Source organism: Electrona antarctica, assembly GCF_951216825.1.
Source record: "Electrona antarctica genome assembly, chromosome: 18".
NCBI lineage: Eukaryota > Metazoa > Chordata > Actinopteri > Myctophiformes > Myctophidae > Electrona > Electrona antarctica.
This window is the reverse complement of record NC_136799.1, coordinates 9,775,618-9,798,395: the sequence shown is the minus strand read 5'-3', so window position 1 is coordinate 9,798,395 and position 22,778 is coordinate 9,775,618. Positions and strand designations below refer to the sequence as shown.

At 42.5% G+C, this 22,778-nt stretch overlaps 1 protein-coding gene and 1 long non-coding RNA gene across 2 annotated transcripts; both read left to right on the top strand.

Annotated features, from left to right (window-relative positions):
- The first annotated feature begins 379 nt into the window (after positions 1-379).
- fosl2 (FOS like 2, AP-1 transcription factor subunit) lies at positions 380-9,914 on the top strand. Its single transcript, XM_079527919.1, has 4 exons — positions 380-1,054; positions 4,002-4,256; positions 4,943-5,050; positions 7,116-9,914. The coding sequence occupies exons 1-4, from the start codon at positions 926-928 to the stop codon at positions 7,683-7,685; spliced, it is 1,062 nt and encodes a 353-aa protein (XP_079384045.1). The 5' UTR covers positions 380-925; the 3' UTR covers positions 7,686-9,914.
- A 765-nt stretch (positions 9,915-10,679) lies between these two features.
- LOC306941994 lies at positions 10,680-14,892 on the top strand. The gene is made up of 3 exons (XR_013792223.1): positions 10,680-11,129; positions 11,335-11,617; positions 12,836-14,892. It is a non-coding gene; the product is annotated as an uncharacterized lncRNA (long non-coding RNA).
- Positions 14,893-22,778: the final 7,886 nt, after the last annotated feature.

The following is a 22,778-nucleotide window of genomic DNA, read 5'->3' as shown; positions in this document are numbered from 1 at the left end:
CTCTTTACCAAGGAAACCCACACGCGCTCTCTGACGCAACTGCCCATTTTAGGAAACATGCGTCAATGGACAGTACCAAATGCAGTCCGAGGGGACAGTGGATCTGATGTCCCGCGATCACACTCGTTAATCAATAGGACTTCTCGCGACGGGGTTGCTTTTACTCCTACTCTCTCTCTGCCTGTATCTGTTACATTGGTTCCCGTCCCCGCTGGAGTCCGCCGGCCGGTGGTTCGGCGCCGCGTTCCACTGTAGTCTGACGGACTGAAACCCCTCCCCTCACATCACAGTGTCAACGCCCATGCGTGACGTGCGCCGTGTTGGCGTTGAAAAGCGCTTGCAGTTCTTCATAGTGCCATTGAAGTGAGTCATCTTTAGGAAGTGTGGTGGAAGGGGGAGGAAAAAAACAGCAAAAAGAAGTGAACAAGTAGATAGCTGCGGAAAAAAGTGTTTAGCAGGCAAGAGGCGACGGAAACTCTTCAACGGTCTTGAGAGTTTAGAGCGAATGTAGGCTAAACTGTGCGTGAGTCACTATAACTACACGTTCACTCGGATTGACTCGCTAAAAAAAAAGGTGCGCTGCTCACTTTAATTTGAAGTTCGCGCACCTGGATCTAAGCGGGTGACTCAAGAATAATTGAAGTAGCCTGTAATAAGCAATCCATATACGTTTACCAGGGCCGTGCGATACCAGGGGAACATATCCTATGCCGGCAAAGGTTGTTCAGGTGTTTTAGAACATTAACGCTGTTTTGTTTTGCCATCATCACTTCTTTTCTGGATATCCAACATCAGCAGCGTCGGCTCGAAACCAAGGATTTCGCTTTGGTGCATTTTCCACTGCTGCGAGGATATAGAGAGGGGGGGAAAAGGCTTCCTGAGCTCCAACAAGTCGTCTAGCTGAACTCTTCCTCTTTCCTGGATCATGTACCAGGACTACTCCGGGAACTACGACACCTCGTCCCGTGGAAGCAGCACCTCTCCGGCCCAGCCAGAGTCTTTCACGAGCGGCAGCAGCACGATCGGTAGTCCGATCTCTACCTCAAGCTACCAGGTAGAACTATTATGGGCATTGGACGCATTAGCCAACTCATGGTGATGGTGCGTCCATGATGTTGAATCCGATTATTTTACTATGACGACAACCCGCCGCTCTCTGGAATCGTTGGTTTGTCATAACATAGTTATTAGTTAATTTGTATTAAATTTTTTTTACTTTACAAATCAGCTAATATAGGCTACAATTCGATGCTATTTTAGTAAAGCAAGCCTACCCTATATAGTTATTACGCACCTCACTTGGGAGAAAGAAATAAAGCACGAACCCAATGACACACACACACACCACACACACACACGATGAAGCCTCTATACTTTGTCTTTGCCTCGATTGGCACACGAGTATTTTGGACTATACACTATTAAAAGAAGGCACATCATTGCCATTAACTATGAAAATGGCAGTGTCCTCCTGTCCTGCACCTTTACGCACGCGCAACAACCTACAAGGCAAACGGCGAAGCGAAGTCAAGCATTCCTGTTCGAGAGTCGAGGGAGTGCGAAAAAAAATTATAATCTTTGGGCGTAAAGAGTTTGTCGCAAAGAGTCAACTAGATAGTAATTTATCCAGAGGTAGGCCTATTAATTATAATTTCAGATTTTCTGAAATGTAGGCTATAGTCTTGCATGAAAGGCGCATGTTGTATAGTCAAATAGTCCTATAGTCATGTCTGTACACGTCGAAGCCGAGTGTGGTGCACTTGATCCAGAGTTAAGCATTCGGTGTTGGCTCGCTCATCCAGAGATCCAGTATAGGGTAGCCGCCTGGGTGCAGGAATATGTTGGCATGCACTGACGTGCCAGGCTGCCAGCATATACAATTCTACATGATTTATAGTGGCGTGACGCGTTAGTAGCGACTTTCAGGGACTTTTCGGTTTCCCATCATCATGAGCCTGCATCCCTTTCGACCGCTCCTTCGTTCGTTGTCACCATATAGCAATTTACATTTTACCAAATTTAATAGGAAGATTTGAGACCGGATCTCAATACCAGTTCGACGGTCGACCAACCTGTTGGTAACTAACCTTTTACGCACAGAAACGCAGCAGGGGCCCGGGGTGATGTTATTGAAATGTGTCTATCTCTTGACTATTTATCTCATAATTTGCCTGATTAGGCTACTCTATGTTGTCACCAAGGAATCCACATTTGCTACAAAGGTTAAATTGAATAAGTCCATGTCACATTTATTTTCAGTGTCAGACAAGGCAATATATCTGAACTGTCTGGCCTGCACATAGAAGCGTACCGGTTTAGGCCTATAACATTAAGGCAACATTTTACTTGAAGCATCATGGATTATTCTCGTGTCTTTAAAAAAAATAATAAAAGGACACCAACGTATATGCACAAATAAAGCCAAGGACGCCAAGACGCAACTATTAGCCTATAGGATCCGGGAAGAGAAGAGAAGAGACAGGCTGTTTACCTACACCCACTGGTTCATGCTATTGCGTAGTGACTTCTCTGGAAAAGTCTAATCATACACACAACCTTACGGTAAAATGACTTTATTTTAACTGGCACTGAACTGACTGAAGTGGTTTCTTTCTTACTACCACGATAATACCGTCACAACAAATACTTTACTGTCGCGACCGCCTCGTATTTATTTTAATTCCCACTCGGGATATGATATGAAGAGATTGGAATTTTAACTAACTTGTGGAAATATATTTGGCACGGGTGAAGCCAGCCAACCCCCCCTCGAGGCTGTTTACCGCTTTACTGGAACTGGCCGTTGTTTTCACGTGGTTTAGCGTTATCTCCTAATGATTCAAGCAAAACAAAAATAAATAAACTAGAATAGGAGGATATCCATCGGGAAATCAGGAAGCTATTGGTGAAGTCTGTCCATTAACGCGTGTGTGTGTGTGTGTGTGTGTGTGTGTGTGTGTGTGTGTGTGTGTGCGCGCGCGCGCGCGCCGGGTACGTGAGGTACCACGAACCTGTTGACACACGCTGACATGGCGTCATATGATCGACAATATCTCGTTCGCGTCATGTTGTCTTTGTTGCTTCGATCAATATCTACAATGTCTACAATATCATCATCTCGGCTTCTATATAGGTGTGATGTGGAGCTATAGGTGTAATGGTGGAAATGAAATGAAATGATAACTATATTTACCCAGGGTATCTGGGCTAAGCTCAAGAACTTGTTTCCAGCCAGGCCCTGCTCATAGAACACATTTCATCGTAGTGGTTCAATGCCTTGTTCAAGGGCATTTCAGCGGTGGTAATTTTAACGTGTCGGACGGCTGATTCGAACTGGGAACCTTCCGGTGGAGCTGTGTAGCTTCCACCAAAGTGATCGCAATCAGACGTGTCAAATTTAATTAAGCCTCATTTTGTCACACAATCAAACACTGTCTTCCTGCAATCAACACATGTAAACTAATGTACTAAAATAGCTTAATTGCCATGGCAGATAGAGCTTATAGGTTTTGTCGCTGGTTGCTGCCATACAGACACATCAGTGCTAATTAACTGTTATGTGTCCATTTGGTTCTATTTGTACACTAGCTCATAGAGTTTTACTATTATGGAGAATGCAGGAGACACCATGGGCTTTCCCCGCATGATTCATAGCATGTGTCACTGATGCACTTGAGGGCTTAAACGAGTGAATTGAGTGTTATTTTTTGCATATGTGGCTTGAATCATTACTATAAGCCTGAAATTATGTGGAAAATGTATGCATTTGGCAAGGGTTGTCTGTGCATTTGAACTGAAGCTACGAAATCTAAAAAGAAATAAATAAGATGTCTATGGGATTAAAATGCATGCATTTACACATCATCATAGTCATAGAGCAATGTTCATGTTTTTTCTCTCCAGAATTTGCCTGCCAATATTATCCAATGTCCTGATCCATCATGGCTAATTCTCTCTCTCTCTGTCTCTCTGTCAATCTCCCGTTTCTCTCTCCGCTCCAGAAGTACAGAGTCGACATGCCCGGCTCGAACAGTGCCTTCATACCCACCATCAATGCCATCACTACCAGCCAGGACCTCCAGTGGATGGTGCAGCCCACCGTCATCACGTCCATGTCCAACCCGTACTCGCGCGCCCACCCCTACAGCCATCACCTGACCAACGGCCCGGGACTGCTGGGCCACAACCCGCTGGCCCGGCCCGGGGTCATCCGCTCTATCGGGGACACCCGTGGACGACGCAAGAGGGACGAGCAGGTGAGAGAGGGCGGAGAAGCTGTATGTTTGTTCGGATTGAATTATTAGGGATGTCCCGATCCGATGCCGATCATTTGATTTTGAGTATCTGCCGATGATCGGCATCCGATATCTGATCCGATATTTCTATTTTTATAGAACACTTATGCCATATATCACAAGAGTGCAATATCCAAAATCACAGACAATATACAGTCTAATATCATGATATGGATATAATATTAGGGATAATATACTAGGGATGTCCCATCATTGTATGTATGGTGAAGTGTGGACTTTATTTTATTCTCACTTCATTGCTATACTACAGATGTCATGGATGTTGTTAAAATGGCTCAGCTGTAAACAAAACAGACATTCTGTATAATCCATACCTCACTGTGCCATTGATTTCTTCTCAAAGGCAAAGCAGCAGGAGTAGCGCTGCATAATTTATTTATTTTATCTTATCACACCAAGGCTGGTGTCCTCAACTGACTTTTCATTCCATTTGAATACTTGTTGTGCCGCTCGCAGCCAGCTGGCAGTAACCAGTTCTTGTTACATTTCCTCGGCTTGATATTGATTGAGCTGTGTGCGTGTGCACGCACGCGCGAGCGTGTGTGTGTGTGTGTGCGTGTGTGTGTGTGTGTGTGTGCGTGTGTGAGAGGCTGACAACTCACCTGGTTTGCTCCTCCATTTCACAGCTCACCCCAGAGGAGGAGGAGAAGAGGAGAGTGAGACGAGAGAGGAATAAGTTAGCCGCAGCCAAATGCCGCAACCGCAGACGAGAGCTCACCGACATGCTCCAAGGGGTGAGTAAAGAAAAAAAATACAAACTGCAGTGCAATCAGTTGAACGTCTGTTACTTTGTATTGTCACGTTGCAACATTGATCCGTAGAGTTGAACCACAAAGCAGTGTGTTCTCATATGTCTCTCCACTTTACGAAAGATTTCGATCACTCTTGAAGGCCCATGCTCTGTGGTTTTGTCTACACAGGAAATCCCTTTTTATCACAGCTAACGCTGACCACTTTTAACTAAATGAACACCAATTTAGCTGAGTAACTGACCGATTTGTTTGTGCATGGTGTCATTTTGTTTGAGACACAGAATATATTTCTTTGGCTATATATAGGAAGGAAGATACTCAAAATAACAGACAAACGGCTGTCCACCAAACAAACCAAACTGTCAAAAAAAAAGTAGCTATTGCACACAGAACACAGTGTGGGGGGAAGGATGCTCATGCCTGGGTTTATTCCAACGGCTGACTGATCCCCACACCTCTAAATTTACAACCTTGTGCTACTGGTTCGTCTCCAGCTGTGTGTGCCATAGCGTTACGGTTGGTAACGGATGACAAGTGGCTGAAAAGCTTTTTGTCTGCTACAGCTGTAGACAGAGGTGGGCCTGTCCTCGCAGCCTTGCCCAGACAGACAGTAACGGCATCTAGATGGACTAATTAGCTCAATTACAGTGAGGGTGAGCTTGTCATGGCCAAAAAACCCCAGGAATGGAATGCGCTGTAGGCAGCTGTCCCCATGAATGCAGGACATTTTTCTAAAATCGGCAAATTGCTTGTCTCACTACTATCCCACATACAGACATGCCCAGCGCGCATATATACTGTAGGCATACAGTACACAGGCGCATGGGCATGCACACACACACACACACACGCACACACACACACACACACACACACACACACACACACACACACACTCTCCCACACTACCACAGCCGTCGCTCCAAGGAAAACCGCCCTTCCGTCCTCACACCACCCTCTGTTAAAATTCCAAATAAGGAAGTGTCACATTCCAACAGTGCAAAGAGTAACTTCTCTGGCTCTTCAATGGACTAATATCATCCCTTAGTGTTTTTTTACCCCACGCTCCTTTTTGAATGACTGGCACTCTTTGTTTTCCTACTTCCTCATACCTTCGCCCCCATGAGTCAAAGTTCTCAGACAGCGTGTGAGTTTATCTTTTGTTTGTCAGCCCTGTCCCTGTCTGGACGGGGAACGACTCCTTAAACAGGGCCTGTTGTTGTCTCCTGGGGCCTGTGACACATTAATGACACACCATTATAGTCCAGCCTTAGTGTTTCTTTAATGTTAGATCCCATATCTCCGTAAGAAGAACAGTGTGTGTGTGTGTGTGTGTGTGTGTGTGTGTGTGTGTGTGTGTGTGTGTGTGTGTGTGTGTAGTCGACAGGTGAAACCACAACTGAGACCATTTAATCCAATTTAGTCTGAAGATTTTGAGATTGTCAAACTGTAATATAATCCATTCCATAGGCAACAACAACATTATATAGATTGTTTGTGCTGATTATACCTCACTGTTGTTAAAGTTCAACACTCTATCTGCCTCGCCTCTCCTAGCAAACTGTGGTAGACAGACAGTGCCCTCTTTTGGTATAAGGAAGTTACTGCAGCTTGTACATGTCGCAAGAAGAGGTGTGTGTGTGTGTGTGTGTGTGTGTGTGTGTGTGTGTGTGTGTGTGTGTGTGTATATAGTTTACATAAATATGTAAACAATATGGACCACTATAGATCTTTATCTCTTGAGAGTGTAAAATGAAACCAATTTGTTACGCTCTCAAGAGTTAAATCATTGTTAAACATCTGCATTACTTAATTTACAAGAAGTCTACATGATTTGAGAATGGAATTGTGAACAAAATCCTATCCAACGATAACAATACATTTGTTTGTTTTGGACCAGCAAGTCTAAATGTCATCAAACGGTGGTCCGTGGCTCAAATGTTGAAAAAAATAATGGGCCTTGATATGAAAAGGGTTGAAAACCACTGTTCTAAATTGACACGGATTACTCATCCATATCTTCCGTCCCATGTTGTTCTGTGAGCAGGAGACAGAGAAGCTGGAAGAGGAGAAGGCAGACCTCCAGAAGGAGATCGAGACCCTGCAGAAGGAAAAGGACAAGCTGGAGTTCATGCTGGTGGCTCACAATCCCGTGTGCAAGCTGCCCACGGACGAGCGCCACCACCAGGGGAGCCACCATCACCAGCAGCATCACCAGCAGCAGCAGCAGTGTGCTCCGCTCCCCCTCACCATGCGCTCCAACAGCAGCCTGCGGGCCCCCTTAAACCACGTCGTGGTGAAACAAGAGCCGGACGAGGACAACCGGCAGGATGTGGGCAAGACCCAGCGCTCCGTCATCAAGCCCATCTGCCTGGGCGGCGGTGGGATGGGGATGTACTGCATGGACGGAGACAGCCTCAACACGCCGGTGGTGGCGTCCTCCACGCCGGCCTCCACGCCCAGCGCCCCCAGTCTCATCTTCACCTACCCCAGCATGCTGGAGCCAGAGAGCCCCTCGCCCTCCTCGGAGTCCTGCTCCAAGGCTCACCGGCGCAGCAGCAGCAGCGGCGACCAGTCCTCGGACTCCCTCAATTCGCCCACTCTGCTGGCCCTCTGAGCAGGCCGTGCGCAGAGGCTGGACATGCGTGCGCGGGTGGTAAACAGAACACTGAGGCCCGTGGCGAGCAACCGAGTGGCCCCCGCAGCTTCTCCAAGGACCCGAGAGTGCATCAGACAGTCTGGACCAAGCCGAGTGTGATTTGTTTCCCCAACAAGGGCTATGTCGCTTGTTACTTCTCGTTATGCTTCAGTGTAATTTTTTTGTGTTCTTTTTTTTCTAAATATGTAATTGTGCGTGCATCTACCCCGACGGGTGTTGTCCCTCCCGTCTCCATTTCAACTCTATAGAGTGTCAAGTTGTTTACTGACTTTGAAGTGAGAGACGCCCACACAAGGCCACTGTGTGGTGACCAGACAACTCGGAAGCGAGTTCAATCTATTTTTTTTGACAATGTTATAAAGCCATGTGGAAAACATTTGCACTCCGCCAAGATCAAGCAGTCAGTCAATCACTAAGCGAGGTCAGCATTTTCCCGTTTTCTTTGGGGGAGATATGTATATGTAGAGACAATAAATCAAGAGTTTTACACATCTTTTTCTCTGTCTTTCTCCTTCAAATCCCAGAAACCTGGATTTTGATCTAGGAGTTGCTACAGAGAGTATGGATGTGCTCATAAACATTTTTCGACATTATTTTAATTGTGTATGGCCTGTGCTGATACATTTTACAAAGTGTTTTGTTGATACATTGTCCTCCTTATCTGCCTGTAGAAAAGCAACATGGCGTCCCGTCAAATCATGTTGCAAAGGATACGAGCCAAATTTGATTAGACATTTTAGTCCCTCAATACTCGACAGCGACTCTTTTGCCACAGTGTTGGCAGCTTGACTTTACAGTAGTATTGATGTGCTTTTCCTCAGTGATCTTGTACCTAAAACTTTACGACGTGTTTATGAAAAAGTGTATGTGATTTCTCTCATGTGTAGTGAAACCCTCAATCCTGAAGCGCATTGCAGGAATAGAGGGTGTGGTATGGCCTTGCCAAAGTCTTTGTGTATGGAGGAGAGAAAAGTCATAGCTTCACCATGTCTCGTCCGAAAGAGCGATCTTTTTGCTGCAACATTTCAATGGAATTATGACAATCTGTAATTTGGACCAAACACTCCTTCTAATATCATTCTTTGTTTTTGCAAACTCCATATTTTCGAAAGTCAAAAAGGTTTTCTTTGGTTTACGCACATTTTGATATGAATGAGCTGTTTTGTTCAACCTTTTAAAAAAAAGCCACTGTGGTTTTGAGAGCAATGTCAGCGGACAATGATGTCAACCCTGATTACACTTTTGTGTGTAGATCTGTCGATTTTTGAGGAAAGTTGCGACAAAATATGCTGTTTTCTAGGTGTATGCCGTATGCCAGCCTCCTAGGTACTGGGTGGAAACCTTGTCACTAGTGCAAAATTGGTTTCACAAAGTACACGCATCAACGAATACATGTTTGACCAATAGGTAGGGATTAAAGGAGTACCGCATCTATCTACAGCTGGCCTGAGATTAAAGAGGGAACACCTCGAGGAGAAGACTCAATATTTCTGAAGAAGTTCTATGAAGCACTTCTTTTTTTATATATAGCATTTTGTTGTGGTTATCTTAAAGGGATGTGGGTTTTGAATACCAAGCACTGAGAAGGCTAGAACTATGATATTTCAGACTTTTGTTTACTTCAAACATTCCTTATCAATATAAGGTCAGGGGTCAAGGGGTGTCAAAACCTTTGCTATAACTTTCTTTTATTTTTATCCATGGAGTAGAAGAATGGGGCCGAAAGACTTTTGTTGTGCTGGATGCAGCAAATGGACTTGCAATGCATGAAAAAGCTGCTGTAGTCTTTGTTAACTTGTTTCGAAGGAACGTGTGTCACCTATTTATCTTTTGATGATCAACTTCACTGGTTACGGTATCATGCAGATGCAACAGGGAATCTCTTATCCTGCATTGTCTATGTAAAAAGACAATAATGTGATACCAAAAAGACATTGTTGTGGGAGAGTGTGATATATGTCTGTCTGTTTAAAATTTCTGGACCCCTAGAAACACATAGGAAAGCCATTGACTGTAGATCTTCTACTGTACATGTAATTTGCTGTCTGTCGCCTGTTTTCACCGATTATTTCTTTTTCCATTAATGCTTTAATCGTCTAAAATGATTCAAAATGAATAAAAACAGCAATATGTATAGTAGTGTTTGTTAATTTAAATCAATAATGATAATAAAATGAAAAATGTAAAAATTAATAACCTGTTTTCACGATTTTCTTTTTTTTTTATTGTCAAATGACATTCTATAATATGTTGTTTTTCATGGTTTTTGAAGACATATCCTACTATATAGTTATAGTAGGCCTATGTTGTTTTTCTTGATTTTCATCATTTGTATTACTGTCAAACTTTGAAAAACAACATAGCCTACTATAGGGTATGATTTTCATTCAAATCTCCCGGTCCTTCATTGCCATCCCCAGTTCCTGCTTACTGATCGATGCATATGCATAGAGTAATACGTGCATATGTCCCTGACATCAGGGACTATCTCTGGTCTAACCCAGAGCCATGTAATAGATCTAAGGCTCTGGTCACCAGACTTTCCACCTCGGACTGAAAGCCTGGTCTGTGTTACCAAATGTCCGTGTGAACAGGTCTGGAGCGGATGATATCGCTACGTCATGTTGTTTTGTTTGATTGATTGAAATATTTAACAGTTTGCAGAATTACAGTACATTTCAAGCAAACTCAATACAAAGACTGTTAACTGTGAGTGGACGACCCAATTAAGCATTACTTGTTTACAAGCGGGTCCACCATGTTCAATTCATCAAAACATTTAGAGACGTACAGATAGACACTTCTATATAGTCAAAGAACAGAACAAGAATTCATCAGGCAGGACTAATCAATCGGAAATTCCTTTTCTCTCAAACCGGAAGAATAACAATAAAAGCACTCGTAGCCTGCAGCTTTTATTGAGAAAAGTCGGTTTGAGGGGAAAGGAAGTTCCCGATGACTGATGACTACAAAACAATACAACATGACGTAGCGATATCATCCGCTCCCGACCGATCATAAACCCGGAAGGAATGCTGCCCAGGCTATCTCTGGTCTGCTTTGAGGCAGGATTCCAGACTCCAGAGAAGAAGGGAAGATATAACCTCATTGTCAGCTCTGTAGCAGTGGCCAGCAAACTGTGTTCTTCTGGAGAAAGTCCTGGAGAAGATATATTATATATATGAACCCAAATACTTGAATTAGGCTCACCTAGCTAATCACCTCATTTCAATCACCTGTTGGGTTTGGGCAGAGAAAACAGCAGAGAGGAGCTCCTTGCATGTCAGAGAGTCGCCACAAAATATAAGAAAGACAAACAAAATATATATATATATATATATAAAAAGGAACAAAACAAGAACTTAACTGAACTCCTAAACGTCTGTGCAGAAGGTGCATACGGTATGTTCCACAGTTGTTTTGTTTGTGTCTGTACAAGTTATATTGTCATTGCATCGTGTTTTGTGTTTGTTGTATGTGGACATTTCATATGGAAAATTCTTGGACATTTATGGACAGCATGACTAAATGACAAGGACATTCATATTTCATGTGGTAATTCATTGTGGTTAAAAAAATATTATTTGTTTGTGTGATTTCTTTGCAGTTTTTCCACGTTGTGGGCAAATAAATAGCCTTGAGATACGAAGGCCGTTCCAGGGTCACTACCACGGTGAGGGGAGGACCGTCCGCCATTCAACCACTTCACGCCCGGCGGTGAGCATCGATCGGGACATCTGCGTTCCAGTGAACACATGGATGGATCAAGGCTCATCAAGCGTCTTATGGAGAGGGCAGGGCAGCGTCTTCCAAAGACTCACGCAACAGCCGGCCTGTCTACAAGTCTGGTGTGACATCCTCATATGAACTTCACCTAAACCAACGGAACGGTGAGCCTACAGGAGCAATAAGTTGACGCTGCAGTTGTTAACTCGGCCACAAGAAGGCAGCGTCGTCTCTTTGGGTCTTTAACAGTTTGCAGAATTACAGTACATTTCAAGCACAAACTCAATACAAAGACTGTTAACTGTGAGTGTACACTACAGTACACACGTTTATACAGGAGAAGGTTGACGGTTCAATAATGCCAAGAGTCAGAATAATATCCTTGGGATATCGGGTGTGAGTAAAAAACAAAAATGCAACAAAAAGATACTTGAACAACTTGAATTGTTACTGAGAGTTGAACATTTATTTTGAAGGAAAAAAAGGGGTTTTGAGATTTGTTATTTAGTTGAGAAATATTTTGCCAATTTTTATGGTTATTTTGGTTTGAGGGAAATTACTTATATAATGGCTATATAAATATTTAGCTCTAAGAACTGTGAATAAGAAGACATTTTTATATTGTGAAGAAGTGTTGATAAGAGTGTAATTCAAAAGGTGATACCATTTAAATTAATTACTAGCATATGTGGTTTTGACCATCCATCCTAGGTTCGAATGTCATTTGTACCGCATGATGCGGTACAAAATCACAAATGACATTCGGGAGTGATGCGGTCCGCATCACTCCCGACATGTTAACGTTTCTGCCGAAAGGTAAACAGTGTGAGCTAACGCTAATAATAGCTGTAGTGTCCAAGCCCTATGCTTGAACACTGTGGTTAACTGACGGCAAGGAGGTTGTTCAGACGTGTGATAAATTAACTGAAGTCGAAACGTCTATTGAGTTAATAAAATATATGTATTATCGCCATTGTCCTATACTTCAGCACAATAAATAAACGGTCAAACGCTACACATATGCAAGACCACAGCTCAAAGTAGGACACAGTTAAACTGTGTATCTCTGCCAATCAGCAACACCTGCTGCTTGATTGGGGACACATTAAATACCCAGGCAACCTTGGCCATGCCCTGTGGTGACATCATCAATTAGTACAAAACCCATGGATCATATAGCTCTTACAATAGCTGATCGTTACAATGGTGGTTTCCAGGCTGGGAAACGGGAAATGAAAATGTCCAAAAATCCTTCTGGCAAGGATTACCTACACTCTGCTGCCACCTACTGTGGCACAGAAATAATTAGTCCCCTGCGTAATTGTAATTGTTCTGCCCTCTTGTGATTCTAATTTGTTCTTCTTCGCCCTCTTTCTCTCCAGCTGATTTGTTACCATACTGAAGCCGGTTCCGTAGGACGAATTACCATTCTCGGTCCCTCCGCATAAGGCCTCCAAATATGCAACTAGGCCAAGTTGGCAACAGGTCCATCTAGTACGCTTCCAAGGATGACTGTATCGTTCAGATTCAGAATTGCTGCATCAACAACATGGCTGCCACCGATGATCCATGACTTGATGAGCATATTATCTGGGTTGGTGTACTGTGAACGTCAAGCCTCGTCTCCCAAATAAATGTCTTGAGTATTCTGTACTCCTGGAGGAGGAGATAGGGGACATTTGATATATCCGCAAGCTCGAGCTGTGGTGCGAAGCGTGGTGTTTTGAGCTTGTAGATCTGCTACTTTTTCTGTTTGTGAATTTGAATGTTGAGCTCCAGTCCTACCTTGTTGGCATTGTTAATGGCGACCAGCCAACTCCTGAACCTCTTATATCGGTGGACATAGACCAACGTGTCCCTGCTATGCTCCTCTTTGGGACCTTCCCAGGTAACTTCGGGGAGGTGCGGGTTGTCAGAAAGGACGAGGGGATGTTCAACATTCAAGGAGGCTTTGCTGTCTAGCTCAACCATGCAGTTTGAGTATGCAAAGGGCTCGCACTCATGATATCTTGCGTCCAGGAGAGGACTTTGACGCAGGCCTGGATAATCAACCAAGAGCCTGCGGGCAGAGAGAGAGCAAGAGTAAACAAACTACCAGATCTTCAGTGTGTGTGTGTGTGTGTGTGTGTGTGCACCCCAACACTTACATGCCAAGGCCCTCATGTACATCAAAGCACTGGATCCTGCACTGGTCATAGCTTGGATCCATCCCACAGACCATGTCTCGCCTGTAGGGACCGGCGCCGTCAAGGTGATGCTTGCATCAAATGATATACCATCCATCCGGATCTCCATTGAATTAGTGCTCATGCTTATAAAATTGCCATTTGGAGGAATGCTGGAGTGCTCAATACAAGAGACCACCTTAATGTGCTCACATGCCTGGAAAAATTAGTTAAAATGAAAATACAAACAATTGAATTTTAAATTGGATTTGTGTTTCCACAATGTTTTGAAAAGCTGGCAGCAGCCGTCAACAGGCATGCAGCAATGTAGAATTGTGTGGTGGAGCGTAAATCAAGCAATTTAATATAAAATAAAAAATGTACATAAATAACATTTACATACAGTTTACATTGTAGTGTCCGTCCGTCTGTCTGTGAACAGCTAATCTCCGGCACCGTTAACCCGGTCAATGTCAAATTTTGCACACACACTCCCTGGATGCCAACGATGAACCTCTGCCCCAGAATTTCCAGAACGGCCTGTTATAGCGCCACCAGGAGGCCGCTTTGTGCAAAACAAGTTTTTGGACAGTACACCTACAGATTTTGTCCAAACATCACGCAAATTGGTACACAGTCTCTCTAGAGCCATTCAACGAAACGGGTCTTTCAGATTTCTCAGACTCCATCCTGATTGGCTAAGATTGGCTTCCAAAGTTCGCAGGAGTGCTCAGTTTCAAACAAAATGCTGCAAATCATGAACACATCGTGTGATTTCCGTGAAATTGTGCACGCACATTCCCACTAGGCCGAGGAAGAAATGCCACATGAACATTTTCAACTCGGCCTCATGGTGGCGCTATAACTGGCCGAAAAGTGTTTTTACCTCCAACTGCAGGGATCTGTGGATAACTTTGTATGCCAACTCCCTAGAGGCCAAGGAAAAACCTTTGCCTGGAATTTTTCACATCTGCTCTTTATAGCGCCACCAGGAGGCTGACATATGTAAAACACATTTTCTAATATTACTCCTTCAGATTTTATCCAAATTTCACGCAAATCGGTACACATGCTCTCCATAGTCATGTGATCAAGACGCGTTTGTTTGATTTCTCATAATCCACCTTCATTGCCTACGATTGGCTTCTAAACCTTTCAGGAGTAGCCCGCTTTGTACCCGTTTTGTACAAATTGCCACAACTACTCAAAACACACACACACACACACACACACACACACACACACACACACACACACACACACACACACACACACACACAAAAAATGATTATATTACTCCTAAACATTTTGCCAAACATCACACACAGTACTCCTATCCTCCTGGTGGAGACCTGTGCCCAGAAGGGCACTTTTTCTAGTTTGGAATGGAATCGGACCCAAGAATCTGGAATGAGTCGTGCTCTAATCCTACCTGGGATTTGTAGTATGTGCTGCCATCAGCCATGACTTGAACATGTAGTTCCGGGAGACCTGGATCAAGCCTGTTAGGATGGTTCCTCCTCCAGGGAACAGAGATACCAGTGCTGTAACTTATGCTCATGGTCACTGTTTGGTTGCCTGATAAGTTTGCCATCTCTCCATAGATGCCATACCTTGGCATGAATCCTTGGCAGCCATTTCTCTACAATGGCCGATATTTTTAAACGGGACCACACCTCCCAGGTGGCAACGGATGGGCTCAGGATCATCAAACTTATACATAGGAAGGACACGGTTGCCCAAAACACAGGCTGTGTTGGTGCAGAGCCATATAATAGAAGAGTTGCGTTATTGAGGGGGCACAGAACAGCCCGGTCACGTGATCCCGGAAGCGCTCGGGCGCACAGCTGCGCTCTCATGGAGAGCCTGATTAGGGACAGCCTGGGGACAGCCTGGAGTTGAAGTACTTTGTTTTCAACGAGAGCGCCGCGGATATCGGATATTTTAGGTATGTATGCAAAATGACAACTGTTTTACTCAGTGACAACTAAAGTCTCTGTAATGTTTATGTTGTACTATTACTAAAAAGCGATCTAAAATAAATGTATTTAAGATCATTAAAAGCCGGGCCGGGGCTGTTGCCTTTCACTCTTCCAGTCACTGAAGTGTAGCCAGTGTTGTTGTTCACCAACAATGAACGTGGCAATAAATGTTTGATTTTCTTTTACACACCATTATAATGTTCTTATTTTGATCACAACACCCACTTTAATACTGAAGAATATGTACGAGAATTATTTACTATGACACTATATATGGCACATTAGGAGTCCACTAGTAGTCTAGTAGTGCTTCTCAAATGTTTTATTTGCAAAGACATGGGTCCATTTGGTTCCATTCGAACACTACACATTTGTAATTTTGTATGTCCGTAGCAAAAATGGAATGTTGACAAATGTCCACCACAATTAAGCCAATGTGGAATGTATGGTATGTGTTATCACAGGCAAAAACTTTGATCAAAGTCATAATTTTTCCACATTCTCTAATTGTATAGACTTCTTGTAAATTCAGTAATGCTGATGTTTAACAACAATTTAACTCTTGAGAGTGTAAAATGAAACCGGGCCAAATCAACCACGTCCATTTGGTTTCATTTTACACGGTCAACTCTCCATTTGACTGGGGACCACTGGAAATGATATTGGTGCTGTGTTCAAGGCAAACTAATAAGCTCACTGTTTTGTTGTTCATTTCACATTCTGCTGGACATTAGATAAAACATTGGCAAAAATGTCAAACTTTCCTTTTGCATGTGACATGTCAATCTAGGGGGTTTTCATGATTCTGAATCCATTTCAAGCATTCGTTTTGCACAAAATACACTCCTTGGGCTAAAAACAGCCATAGCCGCTTGCCCAAATGTGCCCAAAATGTGCTGACCTCATCACATTTGTCATGACGTTTTTAGCTCAAGGAGTGTATTTTGTGCAAAACGAATGCTCACTGGTCACCAAGTCACAGAAGCGGTCACACAGGTAAAGACCACTAAGCATTCACATGCACACAAGGTTCAGTTTTCTTTGGAGCTCTAGGTCTCCTAGTATTCTACACTTTGTCAAAACTATCCCATCTACAAGCTCACTTGTTTAATGCTTAACTCCCAAGATGGCATAGTAATGCAGTGTGCTAAAGCACACTATTTCATTAGTATGCTATTCAAACTGGTGTCTGTCTACAATTCGAAAATGTTATTTTTGTGCTTCTGTGTTTTTCTTCTTTATATATTACTTTACTGTTGAAATGTAAAATTCAACGAAAGGACCTGTAAACTAGAAAAAGTGCCCTTCCGGGCACAGGTCTCCACCAGGAGGATAGGAGTGTGTGTGATGTTTGGCAAAATGTTTAGGAGGATGTTTTTTTTTATTTGTTTTTGCAACAAGTTTCTTCATTTTGTTGAGGAAATGCAGAGCCAGATCACTCATAGCATCTCTGAGGATAGAATTCTGGATGAGCAGGACATGTGCAGCATTTTGTACAAAACGGGCCACTCCTGAAAACTTTGGAAGGCAATCTTAGCCAATCAGTGTACAATCTGAGAAATCCAACAGACTCGTCTTGATCACATGACTACAGAGATCATGTGTACCGATTGCCATTTCTTCATACGCCTTTGATGGCAATTGGATGATTTGAGGCATTTTGTCCATGCTGTCGGAGGGCATACTATAGTATGTCGTTTCTCTTAGGATTCTCTTAGGAATTCACTTAGGAAGAAATGTAAGAGGAAAAGTTAGGAACTTATTGGCGCATGAGGCCCATTTTTCATCCTTTTCATAGATGATAACCCCCAGGTTCTCTACTGAGTTTGTATACTCCCTACAGTTCCCAAGTCTATTTATTACATATGATATTCTGTTCACTAGACCCAGAACATAGTATGAGAACGTCTCTTATTTTTGTTTGAGAAAGTTCTCTCACGTATATTTCTTCTGCAAAAATTGGTGATGAAGTGATGTTTTATGAGCAACATCAAAGTTGGTTTGGGAACTTTATACATTGTAAGATACTTGAATGTGTTCTTATATTATCACTTTACCCAAATACAGCTCAATGTGTGCTTATCTTATCACCACTTTACCCAAATCCTCAAAAATGATGAAAAACGGCCGTCTGAGATGGGCTATAGCCCATGGTCAAAAATGATGATGTCACGTTTTTTCGTCACGCTTTTTCGTCATGCTGTAAATTACAACAAAACAAACTAAGGCACTGGTGTGGTACTTCTGCTTTTCCAGAACAGGGTTCAAGTCCCTGGAGTGCTCTGCTCAATGTGTTGTATTTACATGGTTTATTTAAATAAAAATAAGAGACTCTCATTTTGTTCTGGGTCTAGTGAACAGAAATCATATGGAATAAATAGACTTGGGAACCTAACTGTAGGAAAAAAAGACAAAAATCACTCCGAGACCATGGGCTATAGTCCATTGTCTCGAGTGATTTTCGCCTTTTTTTTCAAATCCTCAAATGATGAAAAACGGCATGTTATATTAAGCTGTCTGAGATGGGCTATAGCCCATGGTATAAAATGATGACGTCACGTTTTTTCATCACGCTGTAAATTACAACAAAACAAACTAAGGCACTGGTGTGGTACTTCTGGTTTTCCAGAACGGGGTTCAATTCCCTGGAGTGCTCTGCTCAATGTGTTGTATTTACATGGTTTATTTAAATTTTCTGCTCATTGTGTTGCCTTTTCATAGATGATAACCTCCAGGTTCTCTACTGTGTTTGTACTCCCTACAGTTAGGTTCCCAAGTCTATTTATTCTGTTCACTAGACCCAGAACAAAATGAGAGTCTTTTATTTTTGTTTGAGAAAGTTCTCACACGTATATTTCTTCTGCAAAAACTGGTGATGAAGTGATGTTTTATGAGCAACACAACACTGACTCATCAAAGTTGGTTTGGGAACTTTATACATTGTGAGATACTTGAATGTGTTCTTATATTATCACTTTACCCAAATACAGCTCAATGTGTTCTTATCTTATCACCACTTTACCCAAATACAGCTATAGTCCATGGTCTGGGAGGGCATACTATAGCATGTCGATTTTCACGATTTCGGAGGATTTGAAAAAAGGTGAAAATCACGGAAAAGCGAAAGGCTATAGTCCATGGTGTCGGAGGCCATACTATAGTCTTATGAAGGTCATCTATACTGGTCAAGGTCATTTATACTGGTCAAGGTCATTGATACTGGTGAAGGTCATTTACCAGTCTTATGAAGGTCATTTATACTGCTCAAGGTCATTTATACTGTTCAAGGTCATTTATACTGTTCAAGGTCATTGAGTGGCGCACCTATAGTGCGCGATTCTTCATTGTTGAGGATTTGGCATCTCGGAGGGCATACTATAGCATGTCGTTTTTCCCGATTTCGGAGGATTTAAAAAAAAGATGAATATCACAAAAGCGAAAGGCACTCCGGCTAGTGATTTTCGTCTTTTTCTCAAATCCTCGTTTTTCATCATTTTTGACCATGGGCTATAGCCCATCTCGGACGGCATACTATAGCACGCCGCTTTTCATCATTTTTGAGGATTCGAAAAAAAGACGAAAATCACTCGAGACAATGGACTATAGCCCATGGTCTCGGAGTGATTTTCGTCTTTTTCTCAAATCCTCGTTTTCCATCATTTTTGACCATGGGCTATAGCCCATCTCTCATCATTTTTGAGGATTTGAAAAAAAGACGAAAATCACTCGAGACAATGGACTATAGCCCATGGTCTCGGAGTGATTTTCGTCTTTTTCTCAAATCCTCGTTTTTCATCATTTTTGACCATGGGCTATAGCCCATCTCAGACGGCATACTATAGCACGCCGTTTTTCATCATTTTTGAGGATTTGAAAAAAAGACGAAAATCACTCGAGACAATTGTGAGATACTTGAATGTGTTCTTATATTATCACTTTACCCAAATACAGCTCAATGTGTTCTTATCTTATCACCACTTTACCCAAATACAGCTATAGTCCATGGTCTGGGAGGGCATACTATAGCATGTCGATTTTCACGATTTCGGAGGATTTGAAAAAAGGCGAAAGTCACGGAAAAGCGAAAGGCTATAGTCCATGGTGTCGGAGGCCATACTATAGTCTTATGAAGGTCATCTATACTGGTCAAGGTCATTTATACTGGTCAAGGTCATTGATACTGGTGAAGGTCATTTACCAGTCTTATGAAGGTCATTTATACTGCTCAAGGTCATTTATACTGTTCAAGGTCATTTATACTGTTCAAGGTCATTGAGTGGCGCACCTATAGTGCGTGATTCTTCATTGTTGAGGATTTGGCATCTCGGAGGGCATACTATAGCATGTCGTTTTTCCCGATATCGGAGGATTTAAAAAAAAAGATGAATATCACAAAAGCGAAAGGCAATCCGAGACCATGGGCTAGTGATTTTCGTCTTTTTTTCAAATCCTCGTTTTTCATAATTTTTGACCATGGGCTATAGCCCATCTCGGACGGAATACTATAGCACGCCGTTTTTATCATTTTTGAGGATTTGAAAAAAAGACGAAAATCACTCGAGACAATGGACTATAGCCCATGGTCTCGGAGTGATTTTCGTCTTTTTCTCAAATCCTCGTTTTTCATCATTTTTGACCATGGGCTATAGCCCATCTCAGACGGCATACTATAGCACGCCGTTTTTCATCGTTTTTGAGGATTTGAAAAAAAGACGAAAATCACTCGAGACAATGGACTATAGCCCATGGTCTCAGAGTGATTTTCGTCTTTTTCTCAAATCCTCGTTTTTCATCATTTTTGACAATGGGCTATAGCCCATCTCGGACGGCATACTATAGCACGCCGCTTTTCATCATTTTTGAGGATTCGAAAAAAAGACGAAAATCACTCGAGACAATGGACTATAGCCCATGGTCTCGGAGTGATTTTCGTCTTTTTCTCAAATCCTAGTTTTTCATCATTTTTGACCATGGGCTATAGCCCATCTCAGACGGCATACTATAGCACGCCGTTTTTCATCATTTTTGAGGATTTGAAAAAAAGACGAAAATCACTCGAGACAATGGACTATAGCCCATGGTCTCGGAGTGATTTTCGTCTTTTTCTCAAATCCTTGTTTTTCATCATTTTTGACTATGGGCTATAGCCCATCTCGGACGGCATACTATAGCACGCCGCTTTTCATCATTTTTGAGGATTCGAAAAAAAGACGAAAATCACTCGAGACAATGGACTATAGCCCATGGTCTCGGAGTGATTTTCGTCTTTTTCTCAAATCCTAGTTTTTCATCATTTTTGACCATGGGCTATAACCCATCTCGGACGGCATACTATAGCACGCCGTTTTTCATCATTTTTGAGGATTCGAAAAAAAGACAAAAATCACTCGAGACAATGGACTATAGCCCATGGTCTCTGAGTGATTTTCGTCTTTTTCTCAAATCCTCGTTTTTCATCATTTTTGACCATGGGCTATAGCCCATCTCAGACGGCATACTATAGCACGCCGTTTTTCATCGTTTTTGAGGATTTGAAAAAAAGACGAAAATCACTCGAGACAATGGACTATAGCCCATGGTCTCGGAGTGATTTTCGTCTTTTTCTCAAATCCTCGTTTTTCATCATTTTTGACAATGGGCTATAGCCCATCTCGGACGGCATACTATAGCACGCCGCTTTTCATCATTTTTGAGGATTCGAAAAAAAGACGAAAATCACTCGAGACAATGGACTATAGCCCATGGTCTCGGAGTGATTTTCGTCTTTTTCTCAAATCCTAGTTTTTCATCATTTTTGACCATGGGCTATAACCCATCTCGGACGGCATACTAAAGCACGCCGTTTTTCATCATTTTTGAGGATTCGGAAAAAAGACGAAAATCACTCGAGACAATGGACTATAGCCCATGGTCTCGGAGTGATTTTCGTCTTTTTCTCAAATCCTAGTTTTTCATCATTTTTGACCATGGATTATAGCACATCTCGGACGGCATACTATAGCACGCCGTTTTTCATAATTTTTGATTATTCGAAAAAAATACGAAAATCACTCGAGACAATGGACTATAGCCCATGGTCTCGGAGTGATTTTCGTCTTTTTCTCAAATCCTCGTTTTTCATCATTTTTGACCATGGGCTTTAGCCCATCTCGGACGGCATACTATAGCACGCCGTTTTTCATCATTTTTGAGGATTCGAAAAAAAGACAAAAATCACTTGAGACAATGGACTATAGCCCATGGTCTCTGAGTGATTTTCGTCTTTTTCTCAAATCCTTGTTTTTCATCATTTTTGACCATGGGCTATAGCCCATCTCAGACGGCATACTATAGCACGCCGTTTTTCATCGTTTTTGAGGATTTGAAAAAAAGACGAAAATCACTCGAGACAATGGACTATATATAGCCCATGGTCTCGGAGTGATTTTCGTCTTTTTCTCAAATCCTCGTTTTTCATCATTTTTGACCATGGGCTATAGCCCATCTCGGACGGCATACTATAGCACGCCGCTTTTCATCATTTTTGAGGATTCGAAAAAAAGACGAAAATCACTCGAGACAATGGACTATAGCCCATGGTCTCGGAGTGATTTTCGTCTTTTTCTCAAATCCTAGTTTTTCATCATTTTTGACCATGGGCTATAACCCATCTCGGACGGCATACTATAGCACGCCGTTTTTCATCATTTTTGAGGATTCAAAAAAAAGACGAAAATCACTCGAGACAATGGACTATAGCCCATGGTCTCGGAGTGATTTTCGTCTTTTTCTCAAATCCTAGTTTTTCATCATTTTTGACCATGGGCTATAGCCCATCTCGGACGGCATACTATAGCAGGCCGCTTTTCATCATTTTTGAGGATTCGAAAAAAAGACGAAAATCACTCGAGACAATGGACTATAGCCCATGGTCTCGGAGTGATTTTCGTCTTTTTCTCAAATCCTAGTTTTTCATCATTTTTGACCATGGGCTATAACCCATCTCGGACGGCATACTATAGCACGCCGTTTTTCATCATTTTTGAGGATTCGAAAAAAAGACGAAAATCACTCGAGACAATGGACTATAGCCCATGGTCTCGGAGTGATTTTCGTCTTTTTCTCAAATCCTCGTTTTTCATCATTTTTGACCATGGGCTATAGCCCATCTCAGACGGCATACTATAGCACGCCGTTTT

What these genes read in the sequence shown, in the direction of transcription:
- fosl2 (XM_079527919.1), top strand. Translation starts at nt 926, where the DNA reads ATGTACCAGGACTACTCCGGGAACTACGACACCTCGTCCCGTGGAAGC. An exon ending in TCTCTACCTCAAGCTACCAG is followed by an intron (nt 1,055 to 4,001) that starts GTAGAACTATTA and finishes TCTCCGCTCCAG; the next exon opens with AAGTACAGAGTCGACATGCC. An exon ending in GACGCAAGAGGGACGAGCAG is followed by an intron (nt 4,257 to 4,942) that starts GTGAGAGAGGGC and finishes TCCATTTCACAG; the next exon opens with CTCACCCCAGAGGAGGAGGA.